Source organism: Centruroides vittatus, unplaced genomic scaffold (assembly GCF_030686945.1).
Source record: "Centruroides vittatus isolate TY-2023 unplaced genomic scaffold, ASM3068694v2 contig_401, whole genome shotgun sequence".
Taxonomy (NCBI): domain Eukaryota; kingdom Metazoa; phylum Arthropoda; class Arachnida; order Scorpiones; family Buthidae; genus Centruroides; species Centruroides vittatus.
In genome coordinates, this window is record NW_027122216.1 from 2,192,402 (window position 1) to 2,216,774 (window position 24,373).

General features: G+C 31.3%; 2 protein-coding genes and 1 long non-coding RNA gene across 4 annotated transcripts in view; 2 read left to right on the top strand and 1 right to left on the bottom strand.

Moving 5' to 3' along the window:
- LOC136976566 (uncharacterized) overlaps positions 1-24,373 on the top strand; it is a 47,092-nt gene that overhangs the window by 8,413 nt on the left and 14,306 nt on the right. The window contains exons 1-2 of one of the 2 annotated variants that reach the window (XR_010880951.1): positions 2,638-2,874; positions 3,695-3,763. This is a non-coding gene — a long non-coding RNA (uncharacterized lncRNA). Of the gene's footprint in view, positions 1-2,637; positions 2,875-3,694; positions 3,764-24,373 lie in introns of those variants that run through there. The other variant, XR_010880950.1, reaches the window with a different exon arrangement.
- LOC136976564 (protein YIPF3-like) overlaps positions 5,978-24,373 on the bottom strand; it is a 43,781-nt gene continuing 25,385 nt past the window's right edge. The window contains exons 9-10 of the mRNA XM_067271897.1: positions 12,270-12,393; positions 5,978-7,969 (exon numbers count right to left, since the gene is read on the bottom strand). Of these exons, the coding sequence (XP_067127998.1) occupies positions 7,959-7,969; positions 12,270-12,393 (135 nt within the window). The 3' untranslated portion in view covers positions 5,978-7,958. The remainder of the gene's footprint in view (positions 7,970-12,269; positions 12,394-24,373) is intronic.
- On the top strand, positions 6,624-7,431 carry LOC136976565 (uncharacterized). Its single transcript, XM_067271898.1, has 4 exons — positions 6,624-6,740; positions 6,813-7,064; positions 7,150-7,227; positions 7,298-7,431. Exons 1-4 carry the CDS (start codon positions 6,738-6,740, stop codon positions 7,382-7,384), a joined length of 420 nt encoding a protein of 139 aa, XP_067127999.1. The 5' UTR covers positions 6,624-6,737; the 3' UTR covers positions 7,385-7,431.

Genomic DNA, 24,373 nt, shown 5'->3' on the forward strand with positions numbered 1-24,373 from the left:
AGTTAGGAGACATTACAGTTTCTTAATGACGACTACAAATCGCATTATCCACGAATTTAATGATAGAAAGTTGAAATAATGTTTAAACTCTCATAATCAAATAATAATAGACGATTTTTTTAATCCCTTAATGGTCTTTTATGAAATTTTCGCCGTTTTTAACGCTGTTAATGCAAAATAATTGGTAAAAGGTATTAAGAAACTAGTTTTCTCTTTATAAAATATAGAACTGGTTTTCAAATAAAAACATTTACGGATAAGCTAATATGTATTTTTTATTTATTAATATTCGTTTTATATTTCAAATCATTAAATAAATATATCAATTTAAAACTTTATTAATAATCGTTGTGCTCATGACTTATGGCTCCTTTTTGATGAATGAGAATTGAATTATTTCAAAAAATTTGCAAGTAAAAGAATATTATGATATATTTCGCAATCGAAATAATAATTTCATCAGTTTTGAATATCTTGAATATAAATATTTTTTTGAAATAACCTATAGGCTTGTAATTGAATTAACTGCTTTCATAATCCGTGTACCAAACGAAGACTCCCGAAAGATTTACAATTAAATTTGAATACGGACCTTAAGAAGGTCAGTTGGGACGAGAAGTATTTAGACAACATCAAAACAAATATTGTTTTTGGTTTATGAGATCGATAACATGACGTATTATCGTCGTATTTTGTCCAGAAATCGCAACTGGTCACCAAATGTCAATAACTGTTTGCTCAACAGTTTCACACGAAGTTAAACACAAAATTACTTTTATAAATATACTTCATGCTTTCTATTTAATTCAATTTTTTCAAAAATATAAAAAAAATATTTTCTCTCTAAATTCTTTCTCTTTTCAAAGTATTCCCAATTATCAAAAGCAACTAGTTTCGAAAAGAATTTGTTGCAATAACATTTCTCGCTTGGTATTTTCTGGAGAATTCGATGCTTGGATGCTAGAGTGATTTTGAATGTCTAGATCTTTCTGAAGAGTTTAAATCTTCCTAACATTTTTTAAAAATAAAAATGGCAAATACTATAGCACGCATCAATTCTCTTTTGCTTTTTATTCCTTAAAAAAACACTTTTAGAAGGGTATAAACTATTTTAGATGATTATTTTACTCAAATTTATATCTAATTTATCCTAATTTGATTGACATAAATTGCACTCGCTATACACTAGCCTCAGTCAAAATTCGTCCGCAACTGTCAGGTTCTTCACTTTCTATCTCCGTTTTCGACATATCAGAAATTTCTCGCATAAAGATTTTAACAATTTCAATATAATTTTTTTCGTCTTCAAGCAAACAATATTTTTATTTCTTTATTTTAAAAGTTATATTTTGAATTTTAATATGATTTTGAAAATTTTATGAAGTTATGATTTAAAATTCACAACCTTATCAAATATTTTCAGCTCTTGTTTTAAATAATAATAAAATCATAAAGTTCGGATATGAATCCATCTTTGTTTGCCATATTTCCTGAAATTAATTTTAAATAATGAAAAGCCTGTAACACTATAAAATATTTAGAATTTTTAAAGTAAAGTTTCGTGGTTTATTAATGAGACAGAATTTATTCATTTCTACTTAATAATTAATATATTTTAAGTTTTTAATCATCTGACTTGATTACTCTTTCCTAACAATAATTAATAATTTAAATTTAATTTATGCATTTATTTGTTAAAGTATTCCCTTTATAATTATCTCTGTGTTTTTTGAACAAACAGTACAAATTATTAAACTAAATATTTATCGCGAAAATAGATTGTATAGAAATTTAAATTTACCGTTTCACGAAACTATTTAAGATTTTAAAAGCCCAATAAACAATATTGAAAATTTTACTGTTGTCAAATGTAATTTTCAAAGATTGATCGTTTTAATAGGATTAGTTAAGCAAGATTTGTTAGCTACAAACTAATGTTGCGGATGAGAGAATACGATTTTCCAATATAAACTCATTTAAATGTTACTTACAGTTTAACGCAAAAATATTTGAATGTAGAATTTTATAATTTAATCATTTTTGTCTTTCTTATACGTTGTAATTCAAAAATTTCTTAAGCATTTTTTCTACTCTTAACTATCGAAAGTAACAAAATAATTTCTTTAAATAAATTTATCAAACGATTTTTTTGTTGTGAAATTTAATAAATATTCGTTTTATTATCCATTTTTAAATATTTGTTCATAGACTATATAAACAATGAATTTTTAACATCTAATGTTATAAGAAAATATGCAAAACAATCATTTTATAATTCAAAAATAAATGAAAGGAATCGACCACTTTTTCGTCTAAGATCATCTTTTAACTACCATTAATAACATTTTAGAAACGTATTTTTTTAAATGCCTGAAGCAAAATTTACTTTTCTTCTGAGATTAAATATATATATTTTTTCTATCTTATTAAATGAATAAATATATGAAGCAATTTATTCATCTTGCTGTTATTTTTCAGATGTGTATAGCCTATATATATCAGCTGTAATTTTAAAACAGTATCTCTTAATATAGGATATCAGATATGGCTATAAGTGTTATCTTTCGAATGAAAATAATAATAATAATAATAATAGTAATAATTTCCCGATTGCCGTTTTAGCCGACGACCCCCATCTGAAACGGGAGGAAAGAGAAAATACATATTTCCGGACTATCTCTTATAGACAGGGGTGGTCCGACAGATCCGATATCAGGCTGAAAGCGTTGTTCGAAGATTGAAGAGATAAATAAGGTGCTTACCAGTGTAATTCGACTTGATCCAAACGAACAGGAACCGCCAACGTGTGACGAAAGTCAGGATGTGTCAGATTGCTTCGTTTGAGCGAGTGACATTAAGTAAACAAACGTCTTGGTAGGTAAAATGACAGTGTTTTTATATCCGTTATCAATGATAGAACCCATCCCAAATTCTCATTTTGCTATACAAACATTCTTTAACATCACCACTTAAGTTTTATTCGCTTCATTTATAGATTTTTCTTGATTTATGTAGTATGGACTTAATTTTTTCTTTCAACACAAACAACTTTTCCAACTTTTATAAACAAAGTTGAACTCAGTCTAAGCACCAAAAACTGTTGTTATTCTATTCGATAACTCCTATCTACTTATTATGACTTACCTGCTTAATTATTGAACAGAAATGTAGATATGTTGTGGTTAATGTAATCAGTTATAATCGGATATTCAGAGAAATTAAGAAACAAATTCAATCGATGCAATTAAGTATTTGAAGTGATAAAGGATTATTTAATAATGCACTGAGTATGATATTTAAAAGATAATTGAAATCGTGATTGTTAATTCTGGTTGATAATAAAAGGATTCTTTACTTTTGATTAATAAATCAAACTAATATCAATAATTTCAGCTTTATGCAAATATTATCAATTGAATAAAGTTTATAAAATTATTTTTATTCTCAAATAAAATTACGTTTATAAACATTTATAATATGTCTATTCATTCCAATGTATTAATAAATGGAAATCTTTCAAATTATGTAAATTTAAAATTTTATTGTGCAATGTTTCGATGTAAAAGTTAAGATCTACGTCTATATATTTATTCAATTTTTAAAAAAATATATTCTGAAATTGTTTGTTTGATTAGAGATATTTTTTATTATTACTATTAAGATTATTATTTAAAAAAAACTATTTTCTTTTCAGGATTATTCATTCAATAATATTTTAGAATAGATACGATAGCCTCAAGCTCTCTGGACTCAATTAAAATAAGTAAATAAAATCTTTCATTATATATATATATTTACATAAGCAATAAAAAATAATAATCGTTTTTCTTGATGTTATAATCAAAACGTAAGTTTATATATATCTTAAGTTTACACATGAATTGAATTTATATATAGGTAATTTCGCTACATTTTACAGTTTTGATTAAGAAACCAAAGATAAAATATGATAAATTCTTTATTTTTAATAAACTAAAACTTGTCAAATTTGAAGAAATATCCGCTCGTAGACATAAAACAAATCCAGAAACAAATACATTTCCGGCTTGCAGAGCACAAGATATGTATTCAATATGTTATCCGATGCATACAAACTCAGTCTCATATTTATTGAAGTGCAGCACTCGGCCATTAGTTTCGAAGAATCTCAGACAGGTGCGCTGTCGTCGTATTTGTCGTTCATCAACTAAATGTGTTTCCAATGGAGAATAGACCGTCCACATGCAAAAATATATATAGACTTGTACAAGCCATACGCAGAGTACGTGGTTTTGCATATAAAAAACCAGAAGAGAGAAAAAAAACTTAGATATAAGATATATGTTTGTTTCCCTCTTTAAACAATGTGATGGATAATATGAAATTCAGAAATGTAGTGATTTAACTCCATAAATAAGATTGATTCATTCATAATAACAAAAATGGACTAAACTGCTTTAGATCGTTAGGATAGAGTTGTTCTGTTATCGATGAAAAATTTCTTCTTTCTTTTGCGAAATATTTTAAAATTTACTTAACTTCTGGATGTAATTAATTATGTTCTTTTTTAATAATATAATCAGTTTTACCGGAATGGGAACTTAAGTAGAGATGAAGTGTAAGAATAAACAATTTCACATTAATGCAGCTGTTACACGCTAAGTGCCATAATACTTCTGTTATAGTATATTTAATAATTCCACATCAGCGAGTAACTAAGAATAAATTGCATAGACATAACTCGCAATTAACTAGTTTAATTTCCGATAAAATGTAAAACAAAGGTTGTGTTTTAAGAATACATCATTAAACCATTGGATAGTAATAAGAAAAGTACTTTATAACTTAAAATTAAGTGTTTACTTCTCAAATAAATTTTTTCTCTCGTTCTATTCCAGTGAATTTCTTTCGTAAGGAAGATAACTTTTTCTAGTTTGAAAACAAATAAAAAAAAGTACTCAAGAACACCAGAAATCACTTTAATTTAATAAAATAATGTGCGGAATAAAAAGTACAACATTACAAGTCTAACCGACACAATTCCAAACAGCGAAACAAAAAATTTGAACATGTTGTTTAACGAAGTGCCATTAGATGTTTGCCGATATTCACTTTACATCCACACTGGGACGGTCTATTTATTCGACTAAAATGCTCGAACTTATCTATCGTTTTACACGGAAGTTGGACAAATGCACTTCCGCCATGTCAGATAATAGGGGTTCACTTTTGTCTTCCTATCTATTTTTTTTATTTTATTTTCTTTAATTCTCAACTTAAGGCGACTGAACCTCGGGGAGTTAAATGATTGAGAGCCAACGAGATTTATAGTTTTTAATACTTTTTTTCCCCATTTTGTGGACAGAAAAACTTGGAAAATTTCCCGAGAGAAGAGATTAAATACAGGAAATGTCTTAGAAATTGAAAAACGTATTGTGAAAGAGCGAAAGATAAAGATGTGCTGTTAAAACGTTCTTTTTTTTTTTTAAAGTGTTTGTAACTGCGAGTGACGCGTGAATGTCAAAGATAGTACTTTTTTCCCGAACGCACTCCTTGTTACATACGGAGTATTTCAGTCTGTTATTTATATCACTTTTTAAATTAACCATTTATTAATTACAACTGAAGTGTAGTTATAACAAAATAAATCATCTCGAGTCGTGTGCAGGGTAGGCGACAGCTTAATGGGCCCGGGAACAGAGGGGCCCTTCTTGCCATTTTTCTGAACAAAGGAAATACGCGAAACGTTTGTTTCATTAATAAAAGTTGTCATAAAGTGTTACTTTTACTAATTTATAAGGATAGAAACCACTACGGGCCCCTAGTTTCTCCGGGCCCGAGGAAAAATTCCAGGTTCTCTCCTCGACGTCCTTGGTTATAAGTAGTAAGAGTTGGTTTATATTTAATGTAAATTTTAATGTAACGTAAAAAAATGTGTAACAAATTTTAAGATTTGTTACATTTCTGAACATTAAAACAGTAAAAGTAACAATGAATATTAAGACCATTCTCTTTTATTTCGTAATAAAGTTAGGTTATCATCATTACAGTTATATTCATTACATAATTTCAAATTTACAAAATAATAACAACATGGAAAATATTAAAGACACGATGCAAGATAAAAACAAAGAGATGTATATTAATGATGGAGAGAGAGAGGAAGGCAGAAATTACGAAGAACACATAATCAAGTTAGACAATGATAATATAGAAATTATTTCAGATATAAACGAGAATAATGGATTAAAGCTGAATGAAGATAAATCAAATTTAGATTCAAATGTTGTTGTTGTACACGTGAATAAATGTTTACGATGCGGATTATTAGAAGAAAAAAATCCGAAAAAAACTTCAACAGATTTCGAAACAGTTTCTACCGAAAAGCTTGGAATAACAAGTATAGAAGAGTTAGATTTTAGACAATTAATTAAGGAGTTAAATTTAAATAATCCCAAGTCATTATCATCCGCTAAAGTAATTATTATCGACGCGGATCTGCCAAAATTAAAAAAAAACTGGAACAGGGCACAGGAGATGAAATCAAAACTAAAGATTGTAGCGGAATTATAATTTCATCAAAACATTTTGATAAAAATGACGATTCTGATTTTACTTGTACTGAAAATAAAAGTTCTTTAATTAGTCTTGCTTCATGGACTGATTCTCAGAGCGAATCCGAAAGTGGTTCTATAATTTTTGAAGAATGGGAAAGAGATTCATCCGAGTTATCTGATCGAAATGACGATTTGGATGATATGGTTAGTAGCGTCAATGTTTTGACCAACTAAAATGCCAACATGTAAACTTATTGATTTTCCTTCTTAATTTAGTATGGAATAAGGCTCTTTGGTTCTTTAGGAGACTGCGGAAAGATTCATCCAGGATCCAAATCAGAACAAGATATAAAACCTATGTTGAATGCCGCACTTGGAAATTCTAAAGAATCTAAAAATAGAAACGTGAAATCCGATATTGTATGCAGTATAAAATCCAAAGAAATTCAAAATAGCGAAGAAAACGAGTCAAGCGGATTTTCTTCACACAACTTCTCATCTAAAATAGAATTATATTCTCAAAAAGAAGTATTTAACGACGAATTAAAAGTATTTATTCTGTCCTATCGTTGATAGCGATGATCTTACTTAAAGTAATTTTTTTTCCTTGCAGATAAAAGCAATAGAATCACAAAACATTAATAATAAATTGGAATTCGTTTATAGAGAAATGTATCGACTTATGAAAGAAGTGAGTTAACTACGAAGAAAAATTTCTCAATTGGATTTGATTTATACTCCTTTATTTTATTATTTATTAGTTGAAGAAGAAGGATGAGGAATTGGACAACGTAAACGAAGAACTTCGAAAATTTAAAATGAACGAGAAAAAAAGTTACAAATTCTGATCATTAAGAATACCGCAAAATGTGAATTCCACGAACAGTTTCTGTTTATGCATGTGTTACCTATTATAGAAGTCATTATCTATTTTTGGAAATAAACGTTTAAATTTTTCATATATGAATTGAAAAGTGAATCGGGAAATTTAGAATTTTACGTAATATAGAAATTATATATGATTTAGAAAATGATGAATTAAATCAAAAATTTTAAAGACAGTATTTTTAAGGTATTTGCATGATGCTGTGAACACATTTCGCCATCTATGAGGCATCTATATTACTAATCTTTGTATTTTCTATCGTGTTTACAACTTTGTTTAAAATTTAAAATATATAAAATAAAAACACTTTTTTTTAAAAAAATAAATACATAATTTAATTATAAGTTGTTATTTAACACAATATTATCAAGAAATAATCCAAAATTTTATTTTACAGAACAAAATGATTTACAAATATTTACAACATAAATTTATTTTAAGGAAATTTTACTTCACCAAGAAGCACAATTTTGTTTGTTTTATTTTATTTTTAGACATAAATATTCAGGTTGTTTCACTTACTTTTTAAAACTTGCTTAACTGAAAACTGTAAGAAAAAATATAATAAATATCAACAGATACATTATAACATAATGTATAAAAGAATATATATGAAATATATATCTCTAACAGTTCAGTTAGATAAATAGATATTTGTATTGAAAGTTTATAAATATGGATTTAAGACCAATTTTAAGAAACATCTAAAATCAGAAGTCATGTCATGCATTAAATTTTGAACTACTGAAAACAAATAGGCCTATAAATTATTAATTACACTATGATTTATTTAATGACAACATTAAAAGAAAGTAAAATAGAGTCATATAGTGAGAAAATGTATATTCAAAGTTCTTATTTTTTATATTTTTGTATATTTTTTTACTTGTTTCAAGTACAGTAGACTCTTGCTAATAGGATCATTCCATGCACAGAGGGATGCCAGATTACTGTGTGTATAGGCCTAAAGGCAATGAATGGTGTGACCTGTCACCCTTTGGTAATGATTCTTTGAGGCAGGTGGGCAAATAATGGGACATGCTGAAATGCAATACCGTACATGGAAATGAAACTTTGGAAAACAGGATCTGTGACATTACTAACGTTTTTGTGGAAACAAGTGCACAGGTGATCACACTGGAGAATATGCTAGATTATTGAGGGCCAGATTAGCAAGTCTACTATATTTTGATTTTATCAACTGGGATCTATCTTAACTATTTTCAGTAATGTTAAAGTTTCATTATCTAACAGTAACAGGTGTTACATAGTCAAACAACAAACAACTAGTAAAACATATGAGAATGATATTCAATGCATTTATGTATGGTTTGATTTCTAATATGCCATATGAATCTTCAGTTGTACTTGGAAAACGTCAGTATTACTCATAGTAGGTAACACTAATGAGAATGTCAAAAATGAGAATTTTATTATCTATTCCATTTAATTTTGATTGTAATTAAATATTTTTAATGTAATTTTCAATAAATGATATGTATACAGTGCAAATAAACTGTTGTTATTACAAATAATGAGTATCTATCAAAGCAAAACAATGTATAAATTGCATGTTGAAACATATTTTTAGATATAAACAAATGTATATTGAAAAAAAAATTTAAAATTATTTTGGACTAAGTTTAAAGCAGTTGAAAACTAATTGTTTATTCATTTGCATAGAAGTTAATAACAACTTAAATTTGTCTTCATAACTTTAATCATCTATTATTTATGCCAAATTTAATAAAACAAAAATATCCACTTGGAGTCTGAAAGACTCAAGAATTTTATTTTATTAAAAACATAAAATTAAATTTAAAACAATTATATATAAAAATTAGTGAATGATATTCCTAAAAATTCAAGTTTATTTGTAAAATTAACACTACAAAATACAGTAGAATCTGCTCATTGTGATCATTTTGGGACAACTATAATAATGATGATAATGATAACTGACAGATAACATTAAGCAGGGTCAGTGGCATATCCAGGATTTTGAGAGTATAGTGCTGCTCATGGCAGATTTGAGACAGTATCAAGGCACATGTCTCCTGTTATTTTTCAGAGAATGTTACTCAATTACCTCAGAGTTCTAAGGTAATTTCTATCTTAGGTAACTTTTCACATCATTCTTTTTTCATTAGTCTTTAAAATTGTTAAATGGAAGATGGATAATTGATAATTTTGAATTGATAAATTGATTAAATTGATTATAAATTATACAAACTGCAGTATGATATATACTTGGTATGATCCAAGAAGAATAGAAAAGGCATAAAATCATTAATTTCTTATTTTCACTAGAAATGATCAAACATACAGTATTTTAAACTCATATGTAATTATCTTTATCTGTGCTCCACATGTTTCAACATGTGTTTCCGAGAAATATTAGTTTAAATTTTTCTGTTTGTGCAAAGTTGCTTTCTGTTGTTGTCGTCATACAATATGCATTATTATATTTATTTTTAATTTAAAGTAACAAAATTGATTTCCATGGTATTAAAGGGGTGCTGAAGCACCATAAGCATCTTCTAGATACATCTGAGCAAAGTACATAATCATTATTATTTATCCTACTAGAATTTCCACTATACAATTAGTGGAAATTCTAGTTTTATTGATTATAACATTAGAAAGACAAGTTAAAACAAATGAAAAATGAAAAAACTTGAAGTTTTTAGATGCATGTCATTTTTAATTATTTTAATTTTACATTTTAAATTTAAATTGTCATGTTCTTGTAAACAGTTAAATTTATATTTTTTTCTGTTAATATGAAAAACGAATTAAAATTTTTATTGTTCTACTCCATATTTTCACTGATGTACTTAGTGATAAAGGCAAAAATGCTTTTATTTATATTTTTTAACTTTTTTCTCCACTTTCATTATTCATACTGTAATCAAATTTCTCAAATTTATGACATAAGTTAAAGGTTTATTAATTAATATAAAGCAAACAATACTGGAAAGAATTACTGTTTTTTTTAAACTACCATAATTAACAAACAGCTACTATAAAAGATGATGTAAGAAATGCAGAAATTAAAACTACTGTACTGAAAATGAATGCTTTAAACATTAAATGCTAGTTGCTTTAAGTTAACTGATAACAATTGCATGTTAGCAGCCTTGTCAAAGTTGACAGTACGAAAAGACAGCTTAAAAATGCTTATTTAGCTGTAGAAAATGATAACTATATTTTAACCTATATGTTTTGTGACATACTAATTCTGATATCACCTTAATTACTGTATGCAAAATTATTATTATTATAAATATAGAGCCTTCCAATGTTTTTCATTTTTACAAATACCATAAACATAATTAATATATTCTAGACATACAATATTAGTTACATAGTGCAATAGTAATTTCAAAATTTATTACACATCTTAATCTGCTATTTATAGATAATATAATCTTGTTCCTAATAATGTAATTAATTAACAATAGAAAATAAAGTGTAAGATATTTTTATATCAGATAATTGCATATATGTTTATATATATTGGGAAAAACCATTTAACAGAGATACTTCTCTATTAAACTTTTATCAGGTGCCTAGTCTCAAATTATACAAATAGTAGCATAGATGCGGAAATCACAAACACATTCAATGAATGGCATTGCTAAATAAGTTTATACTATATGATATTCTTGATATGTTTTTATTGCTACTTGCATAAATTGAAACTGGGACCCAGAGAAAATTTAAAATGCATTTTATTGAAATTATTCAGACAGCTATTAATTGAATATAATGGAAACATTTACCTTTGTAAGAAAGGATTAAATGAACTACTACTTCCACTTGAATAAACATATACAAAATTAAAGATAAACAAAGCATTTATACACATCCAATGACATGACTTCTGAATTTCTTAGTGTTTCTTTCTCTTATATATCAATCAAACTTTAATATTTACATTCAATAATCACTATCTACAGCAGAGTACCACTAGTCTGAACCTGTTTCAGTTGGCAAAAAAGAAATTTTCTCTAACAAGAGATCCACTTAGGAGTGTTTCCCTTTCTCTTTCCTGAGTGAACCATGTGAATAAGGCTTCATCAAGCTTGTCAAATGTTGAGGGCCTTGCTGTTTGTTGATTTTCAACTGATTTTTCTGAAGTAGAGGTACAAAACTGCTCGATCTTTGCATGGTTTTTTCCCCATTCGGTTATTGTGGCTTTGCCCACTCAAACTCTACTGCTAATTTCATTGCACTTTTACTCTTGTATAGCCTTCAAAGTCCAGCTTATCTTTCAACGTACATGCTGCATGTTTCCATTTCTTGGTCATTGTAGCAGCAAACTAAACTGAAATAATGTAGAGTGAAGAGTACTTTCAAAATCCACAATTAAGCATGCTAACTCACAGTAGCATCAGTCAACTGATTGGAATCCTGGACTGTGTATTAAAAACAATGTTTGTCACAGTTAAAATAATTTTAAGGTAAACAATGAAAGCAGGTTACCATTTCAAAATTACAAAACTTGTTTTTGTTAACTGTTTGCACTCTGTATTGTGTACAAGTCAGATGAAATAAAGGGTGGGGTGCTGATGTCACTGATGGTATATAAACCAGACCTGCTTTACTGCTTGCTTCTGCATTATTTCAATTATTCGGCTAATCCGAACAGGGCTCGGTCTCAATTAGTTCAGACTAGCAGGACTCTACTGTATATTTTTAATATTTAGTTTACAATATACAATATATTTTGAATATCATAGGCTAGTCGATTATGAATTAGATGATATATAACTAGCAAACTGTTAAATTTTATATTATTTCTAGTGTCTTAGAAAGATATTTTATATAGTAAAATATATTACCTTTAACAATTTTATGAAATGCAAAATGCAGATATAATATATCTAACATGTTTAATGAAGCTATTACAAAACAAACAACTAGTCTCTGAGGATGACCGGACATATTAGCCAAAAGTACACAAACCTGAAACAATATGATTTGAAATAATTAAATTTTAAAGAAAAAATTAATTCTCTATGCTATCAGCATTATTTTAATATAAGAATCACAGGCATCTAATAGAATTCCTAGGTACAGGGTGATTATAATTAAAGTTTCCCTACTCAGACCTGTCTAGAGCCCGTTCTCTTGGATGTATTTTGATTAAACTTGGTATGTTATATGGACCATGGTCCATATAACATATATACGTCCAAGAGAATGGGCTCTAGACAGGTCTGAGTAGAGCAACTTTAATTATAACCACCCTGTATTTTATGGAATGTCTAGGCAAAGTGGGAAACAAACTTTTTGTTTTATAGATTGCCTAATACATCTAAACATTCTATACAATGCCTGAAATTCATACTTTGCCAGTAACACATATATTAAATTTAATCTAAACTGATTATTGTAATATAAATATAATTTGTCTAATAAATTTTGTATATTGCAACTTAAAAGCATAATTTGTTTCTTATATATTAGTTTAGTTTGTACAACTAAACTGTTAACTGTTTGCACTCTGTTAACTAAACTTGTTAACTGTTAACTGTGCTGCATGAGTGCAGCACAGTTAACAGAAACTCATGCAGCACATGATTCCAAAAGCTATTTGTGAAAAATTCTAAGTTTCAACACAGATACCTTCTTTGCAGGCCTGGTGAAATCTATAATGGACATGAAAAAAGTCCTCTTAATGCCCTCAAGGCAGAAAGTTAAAAAATAAACAAAGAAATAATAATAAAAATATTATTGTGTAAGAGTTTTATTATTTATGAAATGAATTTTATAGTAGTAATATATGCAGCCATTACAACCATGCAATATCTAGTTTATTTTTATTCAAATATTTCTATACTATGATAAACATTTAAATTTTGAATCTTATTGTAGAGATATATGAATAAAACTTACACTAGATATTACATAAGTTAGTTGTAATAGCTGCATTTTTTTATAACAAATCTCGATTTCTTGAATTACAGTAATCCCTCCATTTATGTGAGTAATTGGTTCCATCAAAACAGTGCATAAATGAAAACCAAATAAATGGAGCCATAGATAGCTGTTTAAAATAGGTATTTCATAATCCATATTCCATATGGATTATGAAATACCTATTCCATATTCTCAGTTACAGAATTTTACTTACTTGACAGAAATGGAAAGTTTTAACTAGTTTTTTTAAAAAATATATATCTGTATATAAGAGGTTACTGATAACAGAAACTTGGTCTGATGTAACTCATTTATTTCCATAAAGTTGGTTTATTTAAAATTTAAAAATGTTTCAACCATGTTAAAGTGAATTTGTATTAATGAAGAAATTACTGTATTATAATTCAAGAAATCAAAATTCTTGAAAAACTAATAATAATAGATAATCTTAAAAATTAGAAATCCTAAATTAATAGGATTTCTTACAATTTTCAAGATTATTTTCCATCTTGTTATTAAAAAAAAGAAATGTCATTTCATTAATAGTGAAATATAGATACTTTAATGGCTAGCTTACTAATATTTAATAATTAATGTACTTTACATGGTTGCTGAATCTAAGTGGAAAAGCATTTATTAAGTTTTTAAGTTTTGTTTTATCACATCATTGTATGTGAAACAATAATGTGATAAATGAAGGCTATTTATAGAAGTGTTATCTCTATAAACAAATCTCTTAAAGTCTTGGAAACATTTTATAGTAAGAAGTTAAAAACTTGGATTATTAGGTGTTCTTTCTAAGAATAAAGAACAATATTGTATGATACCAGTTTTTATGGTAGATGTTATTAGATTCAAACCTATTAAGATTATCCTGACAGTTTGGAGAAATGATCTGACACAGTGTAGTATTTATAAATGGAATGAAGTGTTCTGGAAAGCTGATCATCTATCAGCAATGTGGCATGATTGGCTAATCAAGCACAGTGATGATAAATGGCTGTGTTGAATGTATATTTGAGGATTCTGGATAATTCAGAATGACAATCAGCAAAAGTGATAGACATAAAATATAGTAGTTATGATTCTGCAATATGTCATCCATTATATATAATTTCTGAAAATATTCAAAATTTAAGCAACACAGTAGTGTTTTAATAGTTATGTGAATAAAAGAGTTAGTAAATGCTTATTCTAGCTGAATTTTAAAGAAATTATAAAAAAAAAGGAGAATAACTTTTTATATATAACTAGCAGATGAGCCCAGCATTGCCCAGGCAAAAAATAACAATAAAGATTAAGACTATTAGATTATTTCATATTTCTAACTCTTCCATTATATTATATTATAGTATTTGATGTATATAACTACAAAAGTTATCTTACGTAAGGGTTTATCACAATAAGTGACCAATCTAACACATTTTAAAAATTCTTTAAATTGTGTACAGTAGAGAAATGAAAAATTTTAAAGATGTGTTAGATTGGTCACTTGGTGTGATAAGCCCTTACATAAGATAACCTTTTTGGTCATATAAATCAAATACTTTACTATAATATAACAAAGATTAAAATAAAAACCATATAGTTTGGTTATTTTAGCCTACCATTGTCATGTTTATAGCAATACTTGAATACTTGGATAGTACAAAATGGAACAATTTCATTGGTCAACTAGACACCAATTGGAAATATGATATCTTAAATTTCTTAAAATATACTTTTTCCTAATGTTATAGAGCGGGCGATGTTTTCCTAATGTTTAACTCTAAGAAACTGTACCATCACAGCTGAATATCAAATGGTGATCTGCCAATGAATCAAAATTCACAAAAATCGAACCAAATATTTAAACTCAGCACCCTCAAAAACCACTTAAAACATATTTTGTGCTCGTAGGTAATCTTATATTATGTTATTTTCCTATTCAAATGCCACTATACTGCTGGTCCAATAGAAAGAAGGGACTGTTGTGGAAGTAATTCCACCAAAAGTAGTCATTGACCTCCTCCTGGACGAGAGGATGGTCTACTATTAATATTTGAAAAGTGATCCACATTGGTTAGGTTATGATGGCGATGGCCTCACATGTGATTGAAGTTGCTAACCTTCATATCTAAATGACTTCATATGACTTGTTTAAATAAAAAATCTTGTAAAAATGTCAAAATAATTGCTTTTATGTGATGATAAAGTGTTTATATTTTTTCAACATATTATATAAACTATGTGGAAAATATGTCCTTGTAAATATTGCATTAATAGAAAAATTATTGGACTGCAATGTGAAAAAAATGTAGACCTATAAATTCGAACTGTCATCTGCCTGTCCTTCCTAAATCTTGAAAAAGGAGTCAAATAGATGAAATTCAAAACCAGACGTGGAAAGCTTACAAGCAGAAGACCCATATAAAGTATATATGAACTTCCAATTTGGACCAGAAGTCTTGTTACTTCAATTCAAAATTTTCCAATTGATATTTTGGAGTGGGATGTATGACATTATCTAAGTTAGAAGTATATGAATGTAAATGTTGAGTTTCATAGCAATTGGTTGAACAGCCTAGGAGTGTATAGCAAACAAACAAACATACATCCTCATTTATATATAATGAAAGATTAATGATGAAACCTGGATTCATTATTATAAACCTGTTAACCACAGTAACAAAAGAAGAATTTATCATAAAAAGTGAATCATTAATTTTTCACTGCATAGAGACAAATATTAGCTCATATCATGTTCTATATTGAAAATGATGATTATTGGAAAATGCCATGTTTTAGGATAAGATGAAAATAACAATTTTCAGTAAATAACAAGAATTCCTCTCTCCAGGAGTCATTTACTATATATGTGATTTTTTCTAGGCCTATCATTAAAGACTTGTCTCTCTAAATCTTTGACAGACACCCTGTAAGCAAACAATTGATAACAGAAAAAAAAAGATAATCAACTCTGTATATAATAATAAATTTTTCCCACTATTTGAAAATCATCCAGAACTGCAGAAGTTTTGCAATGAATTATAAGATACAGATGCAAGTATGGATTTTGTTATTATTTATATTTCCCAATTTATAAATAAAGTTTGAAAACTGTTAGTCTGTAATTACTAAGATATGTAGGTTAAATTACCAGAATAAATGAGTGCCTGTAATTTTTATATAAAATATTTATGTATACAATACATATTAATATTTATTTATTTATAATATAAATTATTATTAATATAGATATTATCTAACATATTTTAATTATAATATAAATGCATATTTATATGCAGTATATTAGAATGACAATAACTATACTCAAAATATCCTAGTCAGATATATTTGTAAACCTGAACCTTGAAAAGGATTCTCAGAACATATCAAAGAGATTATATAGTGAAACATAATTCCAAAAGTTTCCACAAGGAAAATGCGATATTATATTTGGCAGAGAAAGCTCAACCGAATATTATATATGATGTATTAAAATTACATTTCATTAACTAGATTAAGTATATTTGTACTCGATATAGTTAATGAAATGTAATTTTAATAGAATGATATATTCTACTGCTGCCCATACATGTGTATAATATACAAAGAAAGTAATAAAGGTAATAAAGTTTAATGGATCTGTCAATCAACACAATAAGGCCTAGACTGTTTTGATGGATGAGAAATACTGAATCAATGCATTGATATGTTCAGTAGCAGAATGCAATATATCAAGTGGGATATTATAACACATCGTATATTATGTCATACTTCATTCAAAGGTATTGTATTGTTTTATTAATTATTGGCAGAAATTATTGTATATAAACAATAACTTTCAGATGACTGTTTAACCAAAAGAACAATATCAAAGAGTAATCCAATTGATAATAAATTTTACTTGTCATATTTTCCCTCTTTGTGAATGAAATAAAATCAAATTTCAAAATTTATTTCATTCTTTAGATGCCAGTTCTGTCTCTGTCACAGAGCTATAAACTAGAAAATAACATCAATTTACAACAAACCAAAGTCTGACTTGACAGCCAATCAAATATCTAAAAAGTTGGATTATAAGTAGAATTAAACTAATTTTAATTACTTCAAATAAGAAATTAATTTCAATTTTGATTAAATAATTTAAAAAATTATAGAAAAAGATCAACCTAGAGCAGGATTTAAGCTTACTGTGCATTACCAGTTATGCTAACCAGACCTCTGTATGATTTTGGATTCTAGATCTATATTTTTCAATACAGATACTCTTGGTCAAAGTGGATCAATTAATTCTAACCCAAAAAACTAATGTTTATTTTTAGATGACTGGAAAATAGTATTAGCATGTTCTGAATGTAGAAATAATTTAATGGTAATAAAGATGAATCTGTGTTCCGTTAAGTGTACTTATGATTCAAAATACAATACAGTGGACCTTCATTATAGTGCTGCTCACTATACCGCGCACTCGGTTATAGAGCGGGCGATGTTCTCGATGCAATAAGCTCAAACACGTTTATACAGGTCCGTGAGGCGTGAGTAGCGCATTTTATTGTTACTGCGTATTAAGTAATTGTGTATGTATTGAGTTCCTGCATGTATTTTGAATAGTGTTTAATTATTGTATGCATGATGAGTAAAAGAAAAGCTTGACATTATTTCTAAAGTAAAGAGGTGAACTGTGTTACATCACGCTGCTCGGTATAACGCAGTTCACCTATAACGTGGGTGTTGTTTCTCGCCTGACATGCATGTTATATCGGGGGTCCACTATATGTTTTCAGAAATGAACTAATTAATGAAAAATTAATTTCTATTTGTGTGATATTTTTACTATGAACAATAAAATGTGTCATAAAATTCAAATGTATTGGTTTAGAAATAAAAGCTATTTTCTATTACTAATTAGAAATCTATTATTTCCTGCTTTATCTGAGATTTTTAGTTTTTAGCCATTGTTCTAAAACAAAAGATCAAGTTTTAGACGAATGTTCTGCAACTGGTGTGCCGTCACAAGGTGAATGGTGTGATGTGAACTTTTACATATTCTATTAATTTCAAGTTTTACTTATATATTTTTAAATGAAAACCAACAACTTTAGTGCCTTTGACCGGTGTGCTTCTCTCTTCTTTCTCTGTAAAACGCAAACGTTTTCGAACCTCGTTGGTTCTTCGTCAGGCGTAACGGAATTCTGTTCGACAAAATTTTAGAAAAAATTTGCATTCTGGAACGCTGTCGCGTGTAGCCGATGTCGTCATATTAGACTTGCGCGATGTGAGTATAGCGCTACGTCAGGGATCTGTTGAGAAAGGCTTCCCAAGCCGATGATAAGATGATCTCCTTTTTAAAATTGATGCAGTGCGTGTTACTGCGGGTGTTGAGTAAGATGTATATAGCTTCAAGCCATTTGAGGTGATCTTGTCGAAACGTGGGGTGAATGATTGCGGCACGGGTGAAAAGAGGCTCTATTTCTGGATCGGATGAATAGACTGCTAGGGCGGTGTTTTGTCTATGGTGTAATATGTCCGCTTTGTGCTCTTTGATCCTCGTCTGTATGTTGCGTTTGGTGGATCCGATGTAGATGGCTTCGCTGTTATCTCTGTGGTCGGCGATGGGTATAGAGTATATTCCCGGAAGTCTGTTTTTATCTGGAGCGTCTTTTCCGTTCCTAAGCCACTCGAAAATCGTTGGGCATCTCCTGAAAGCTAAGCGGATATCCTTTTTCTTCGCTATTTGGTAGTATATGGTCTTCAGTGCCGGATTGTAGGTGATCGGTATAAATTTAGGTGGGGAACCATTGGAAGGAGGGGTGTGGGTGGAAAGAAGCCGTAGTGCCTCAAAGTTGTTTTTGCGTGCAATGTTGTGATATCCGTGTTGTTTAGCTATATTCTTGATGTGCCGCATTTCCGAGTTGAAGGCAGCTTGTGAGGAGGAATGCGTGAGTGCCCTTTTGAGTAGCGCCTTAAAGGCTGCCATCTTGTACTGCGGAGGATCACAGGAGAATGCGGGTATATATAGAGGTTCGGTAGATGGTTTGTGATAGACTTGCGTATTGATGGAAGATTCTTCTACAGTGATGTAAATGTCCAAGAAGTGTGCTTGGGTATGGTGGGCTTGATCCAGTTCTAGTGTTAATCCATATGGGTTGTCGTTGAAGGTGTCCACTAAGGCTCTGATATTTGGGATGTCCTTCCATAATATAAGGATATCATCAATATACCTTTGGTAAAGGAGGATATGTGAGCGTTGAGAAGAAATGACTTCTGATTCCAGTTTTCTGACCACAAGCTCACAGAGGTCTCCTGCGACTGGGCTACCCATAGGTACACCCCGTTGTTGTTGGTACGTAATGCCGTTGAATTTAAAGAACGAGTTAAAGCAGATCAGGTGTGCCATTTCGAGGATGTCAGGTTGTAACGTGCTGTCTTGAGTGATGTTCATAAGTGTATCCCTTATTGCGCAAAATACCGGTGGGAGTTTGATAGAAGGATATAAAGATTTAAAGTCTAGTACGGTTATAAATTTCGGAGGTGTTGGTAACCGTTTGAGTGTATTGGCAAGATCTGCCGGGTTGGTAACGGTGTGCGGATACCCTTGCAGGTGAGGAATAAGTAACTTGTGAGTGGCTTTTTCTAATAGGAACGTGGGTGCTCTGGCCTTGTCCACCACCGGTCTGAGTTCTTTTCCGGGTTTATGAGTTTTCGCGAAGGCAAACATTCTGGGTGTATCCGGTGCAGGTGTAACGATGTTGTGGAAGCCCATCCGTTTCGCTAGTTTCGAGGTGGCGAAGCGTTTCATCCTGGCTTGGAGGTTACTGATGGCACTGGGGTCGGCGGTGTTACTTTGGGTGGCTTGTATGTGATTCTGTAACATGGAGTTGTAGGTGTCCCTTTTCAAGAGGACTAAGGAGTTGCCTTTGTCAGCTCTGATGAGGGTGATATTATTTTTGCGCATCCAGGAGCGAGTCCGTTCGACCTTGTTTCTTATTTGTGTTTGTTCCCTCGATGTCTTATGGTTTTTGAGAGTATGGGTAATTTTCCACCTGTAGAATTCTTTCTCAACGGCCGGGGAACCCGCTAGAAGAGCTTCGATTTCCGGGATGTTGTCGATTTTATCGACGATGGGATGCGGAGCATATTTGGCATCAGTGCTTGGCAGAGAATGAAATACAAGCATAAGAACACAGCAACTGTGATAAAATATATAAAATATATAAAGGAACAACACCGGAGTGAAAATAAATGAAAACCAACAACTTTAGTGCCTTTGACCGGTGTGCTTCTCTCTTCTTTCTCTGTAAAACGCAAACGTTTTCGAACCTCGTTGGTTCTTCGTCAGGCGTAACAGAACCAACAAGGTTCGAAAACGTTTGCGTTTTACAGAGAAAGAAGAGAGAAGCACACCGGTCAAAGGCACTAAAGTTGTCGGTTTTCATTTATTTTCACTCCGGTGTTGTTCCTTTATATATTTTGTCTAATTAGCGATGCCGGCTAGCAACTACCAACGTACGCTCATCACCCTAACTAGGGCCAGAGCCAGATTGGAATTCCTATCCCAATGTAAAAGAAATAATTTGCTTCCGATGTCGATATTCAAAATCAAGTTACCACCCGGAAACGAACCCTTACTTCAGAAAGTCCAGAGTATGTGCTTAAACAGAGCCATTAGAACAACCAGAAAACTCATCTTTTCTGCATTGGCACAATTGATACGTGTAGAAGACGCTCTATACGACCGCAGCAAGGATTCTTTAAAAAAAGAAAATGCCAGACTCGTTGAAATACAGGCAAAGCTATCCACTTCCTACAAGAAGAAATACCTTAATAAATTACGGTGGATTAGAAAAATTCAATTACCACACCAGGCAACCACGCCATCGTTCCCCTTCATCACGTGGGACAACATCAAACCTCCTTCATACGTCACCGAAGTACTGCAATTAGGCCCCAAATATGCTCCGCATCCCATCGTCGATAAAATCGACAACATCCCGGAAATCGAAGCTCTTCTAGCGGGTTCCCCGGCCGTTGAGAAAGAATTCTACAGGTGGAAAATTACCCATACTCTCAAAAACCATAAGACATCGAGGGAACAAACACAAATAAGAAACAAGGTCGAACGGACTCGCTCCTGGATGCGCAAAAATAATATCACCCTCATCAGAGCTGACAAAGGCAACTCCTTAGTCCTCTTGAAAAGGGACACCTACAACTCCATGTTACAGAATCACATACAAGCCACCCAAAGTAACACCGCCGACCCCAGTGCCATCAGTAACCTCCAAGCCAGGATGAAACGCTTCGCCACCTCGAAACTAGCGAAACGGATGGGCTTCCACAACATCGTTACACCTGCACCGGATACACCCAGAATGTTTGCCTTCGCGAAAACTCATAAACCCGGAAAAGAACTCAGACCGGTGGTGGACAAGGCCAGAGCACCCACGTTCCTATTAGAAAAAGCCACTCACAAGTTACTTATTCCTCACCTGCAAGGGTATCCGCACACCGTTACCAACCCGGCAGATCTTGCCAATACACTCAAACGGTTACCAACACCTCCGAAATTTATAACCGTACTAGACTTTAAATCTTTATATCCTTCTATCAAACTCCCACCGGTATTTTGCGCAATAAGGGATACACTTATGAACATCACTCAAGACAGCACGTTACAACCTGACATCCTCGAAATGGCACACCTGATCTGCTTTAACTCGTTCTTTAAATTCAACGGCATTACGTACCAACAACAACGGGGTGTACCTATGGGTAGCCCAGTCGCAGGAGACCTCTGTGAGCTTGTGGTCAGAAAACTGGAATCAGAAGTCATTTCTTCTCAACGCTCACATATCCTCCTTTACCAAAGGTATATTGATGATATCCTTATATTATGGAAGGACATCCCAAATATCAGAGCCTTAGTGGACACCTTCAACGACAACCCATATGGATTAACACTAGAACTGGATCAAGCCCACCATACCCAAGCACACTTCTTGGACATTTACATCACTGTAGAAGAATCTTCCATCAATACGCAAGTCTATCACAAACCATCTACCGAACCTCTATATATACCCGCATTCTCCTGTGATCCTCCGCAGTACAAGATGGCAGCCTTTAAGGCGCTACTCAAAAGGGCACTCACGCATTCCTCCTCACAAGCTGCCTTCAACTCGGAAATGCGGCACATCAAGAATATAGCTAAACAACACGGATATCACAACATTGCACGCAAAAACAACTTTGAGGCACTACGGCTTCTTTCCACCCACACCCCTCCTTCCAATGGTTCCCCACCTAAATTTATACCGATCACCTACAATCCGGCACTGAAGACCATATACTACCAAATAGCGAAGAAAAAGGATATCCGCTTAGCTTTCAGGAGATGCCCAACGATTTTCGAGTGGCTTAGGAACGGAAAAGACGCTCCAGATAAAAACAGACTTCCGGGAATATACTCTATACCCATCGCCGACCACAGAGATAACAGCGAAGCCATCTACATCGGATCCACCAAACGCAACATACAGACGAGGATCAAAGAGCACAAAGCGGACATATTACACCATAGACAAAACACCGCCCTAGCAGTCTATTCATCCGATCCAGAAATAGAGCCTCTTTTCACCCGTGCCGCAATCATTCACCCCACGTTTCGACAAGATCACCTCAAATGGCTTGAAGCTATATACATCTTACTCAACACCCGCAGTAACACGCACTGCATCAATTTTAAAAAGGAGATCATCTTATCATCGGCTTGGGAAGCCTTTCTCAACAGATCCCTGACGTAGCGCTATACTCACATCGCGCAAGTCTAATATGACGACATCGGCTACACGCGACAGCGTTCCAGAATGCAAATTTTTTCTAAAATTTTGTCGAACAGAATTCCGTTACGCCTGACGAAGAACCAACGAGGTTCGAAAACGTTTGCGTTTTACAGAGAAAGAAGAGAGAAGCACACCGGTCAAAGGCACTAAAGTTGTTGATTTTCATTTATTTTCACTCCGGTGTTGTTCCTTTATATATTTTATATATTTTTATCACAGTTGCTGTGTTTCTTATGCTTGTATTTCATTCTCTGCCACAGCACCGATGAAATAAGATGATGTTAAAGCAATAAACACAAACACATATGTTGTCCCAGTACTCACTTATTCTTTTGGAGTTATACATTGCACTCACACAGATCTTGAGCAACTCCAAATGAAAACAAGAACAAACACTTACTAACTAAGCATAAATATCATCATCCTAAATCTGCCATAGAAAGATTAAACCCTTTCACGTAAAGATGGTGCTCATGGCCTGATCGACATAGTTAACCTCCACTACGAACAAATACAGATACTGCGAGTTTTTTTCTACAAGAAACAAGAAACATCACAGTTACATAAAACAGTAACTCTAGCAGACTCAAATAATACACCATTAAATTTACATTCACAATGTATGGACATGACACAACATATCAATCATGGATGCAAAAGGCACTCCATGGCAGACATCCCTATGACCTGGCCCAGGATTTTGTTGACAAAATTGCATCAAACAGCTGGTTAGCTTGGGGATGCCTCTTTGGGGAAATGGAAGGATTCATGATTGCCATACAGGATTGGGTCAAATACTAAAAACTACATAAAACACATTCTCAAAGATACAACAATCACAAACAACACAAGCAGAAAATGTCACATCATGCTAGATACTATACAACACACCACTTCCAGTTGCAAGCTCTTGGCAGAGACAGATTATTTACACAGACATAATCAAGTAGCAAATATAATCAAGAGCTTGCAAAGAAACACAGATTATTAGACATCCACGAACCATACTACAAATACATTCCACAGACAGTATTGGAAAACAACACGCACAAAATGTACTACAACAGAGCCATAATCACAGATAAAACAATTTACCACAACAGACCAGACATCAAAATCATTAAAAAACACAATAAAATCACATACATTTGTACACTGAAACAGATATGTCTAAACACATGCACTGAGAAAATCAG

Excerpts from the sequence above, each read along its gene's own strand:
- LOC136976565 (XM_067271898.1), top strand. Across the intron at positions 7,065-7,149 it reads AATTATATTCTCAAAAAGAA|ATAAAAGCAATAGAATCACA; the intron begins GTATTTAACGAC and ends TTTTCCTTGCAG. Across the intron at positions 7,228-7,297 it reads TGTATCGACTTATGAAAGAA|TTGAAGAAGAAGGATGAGGA; the intron begins GTGAGTTAACTA and ends ATTATTTATTAG.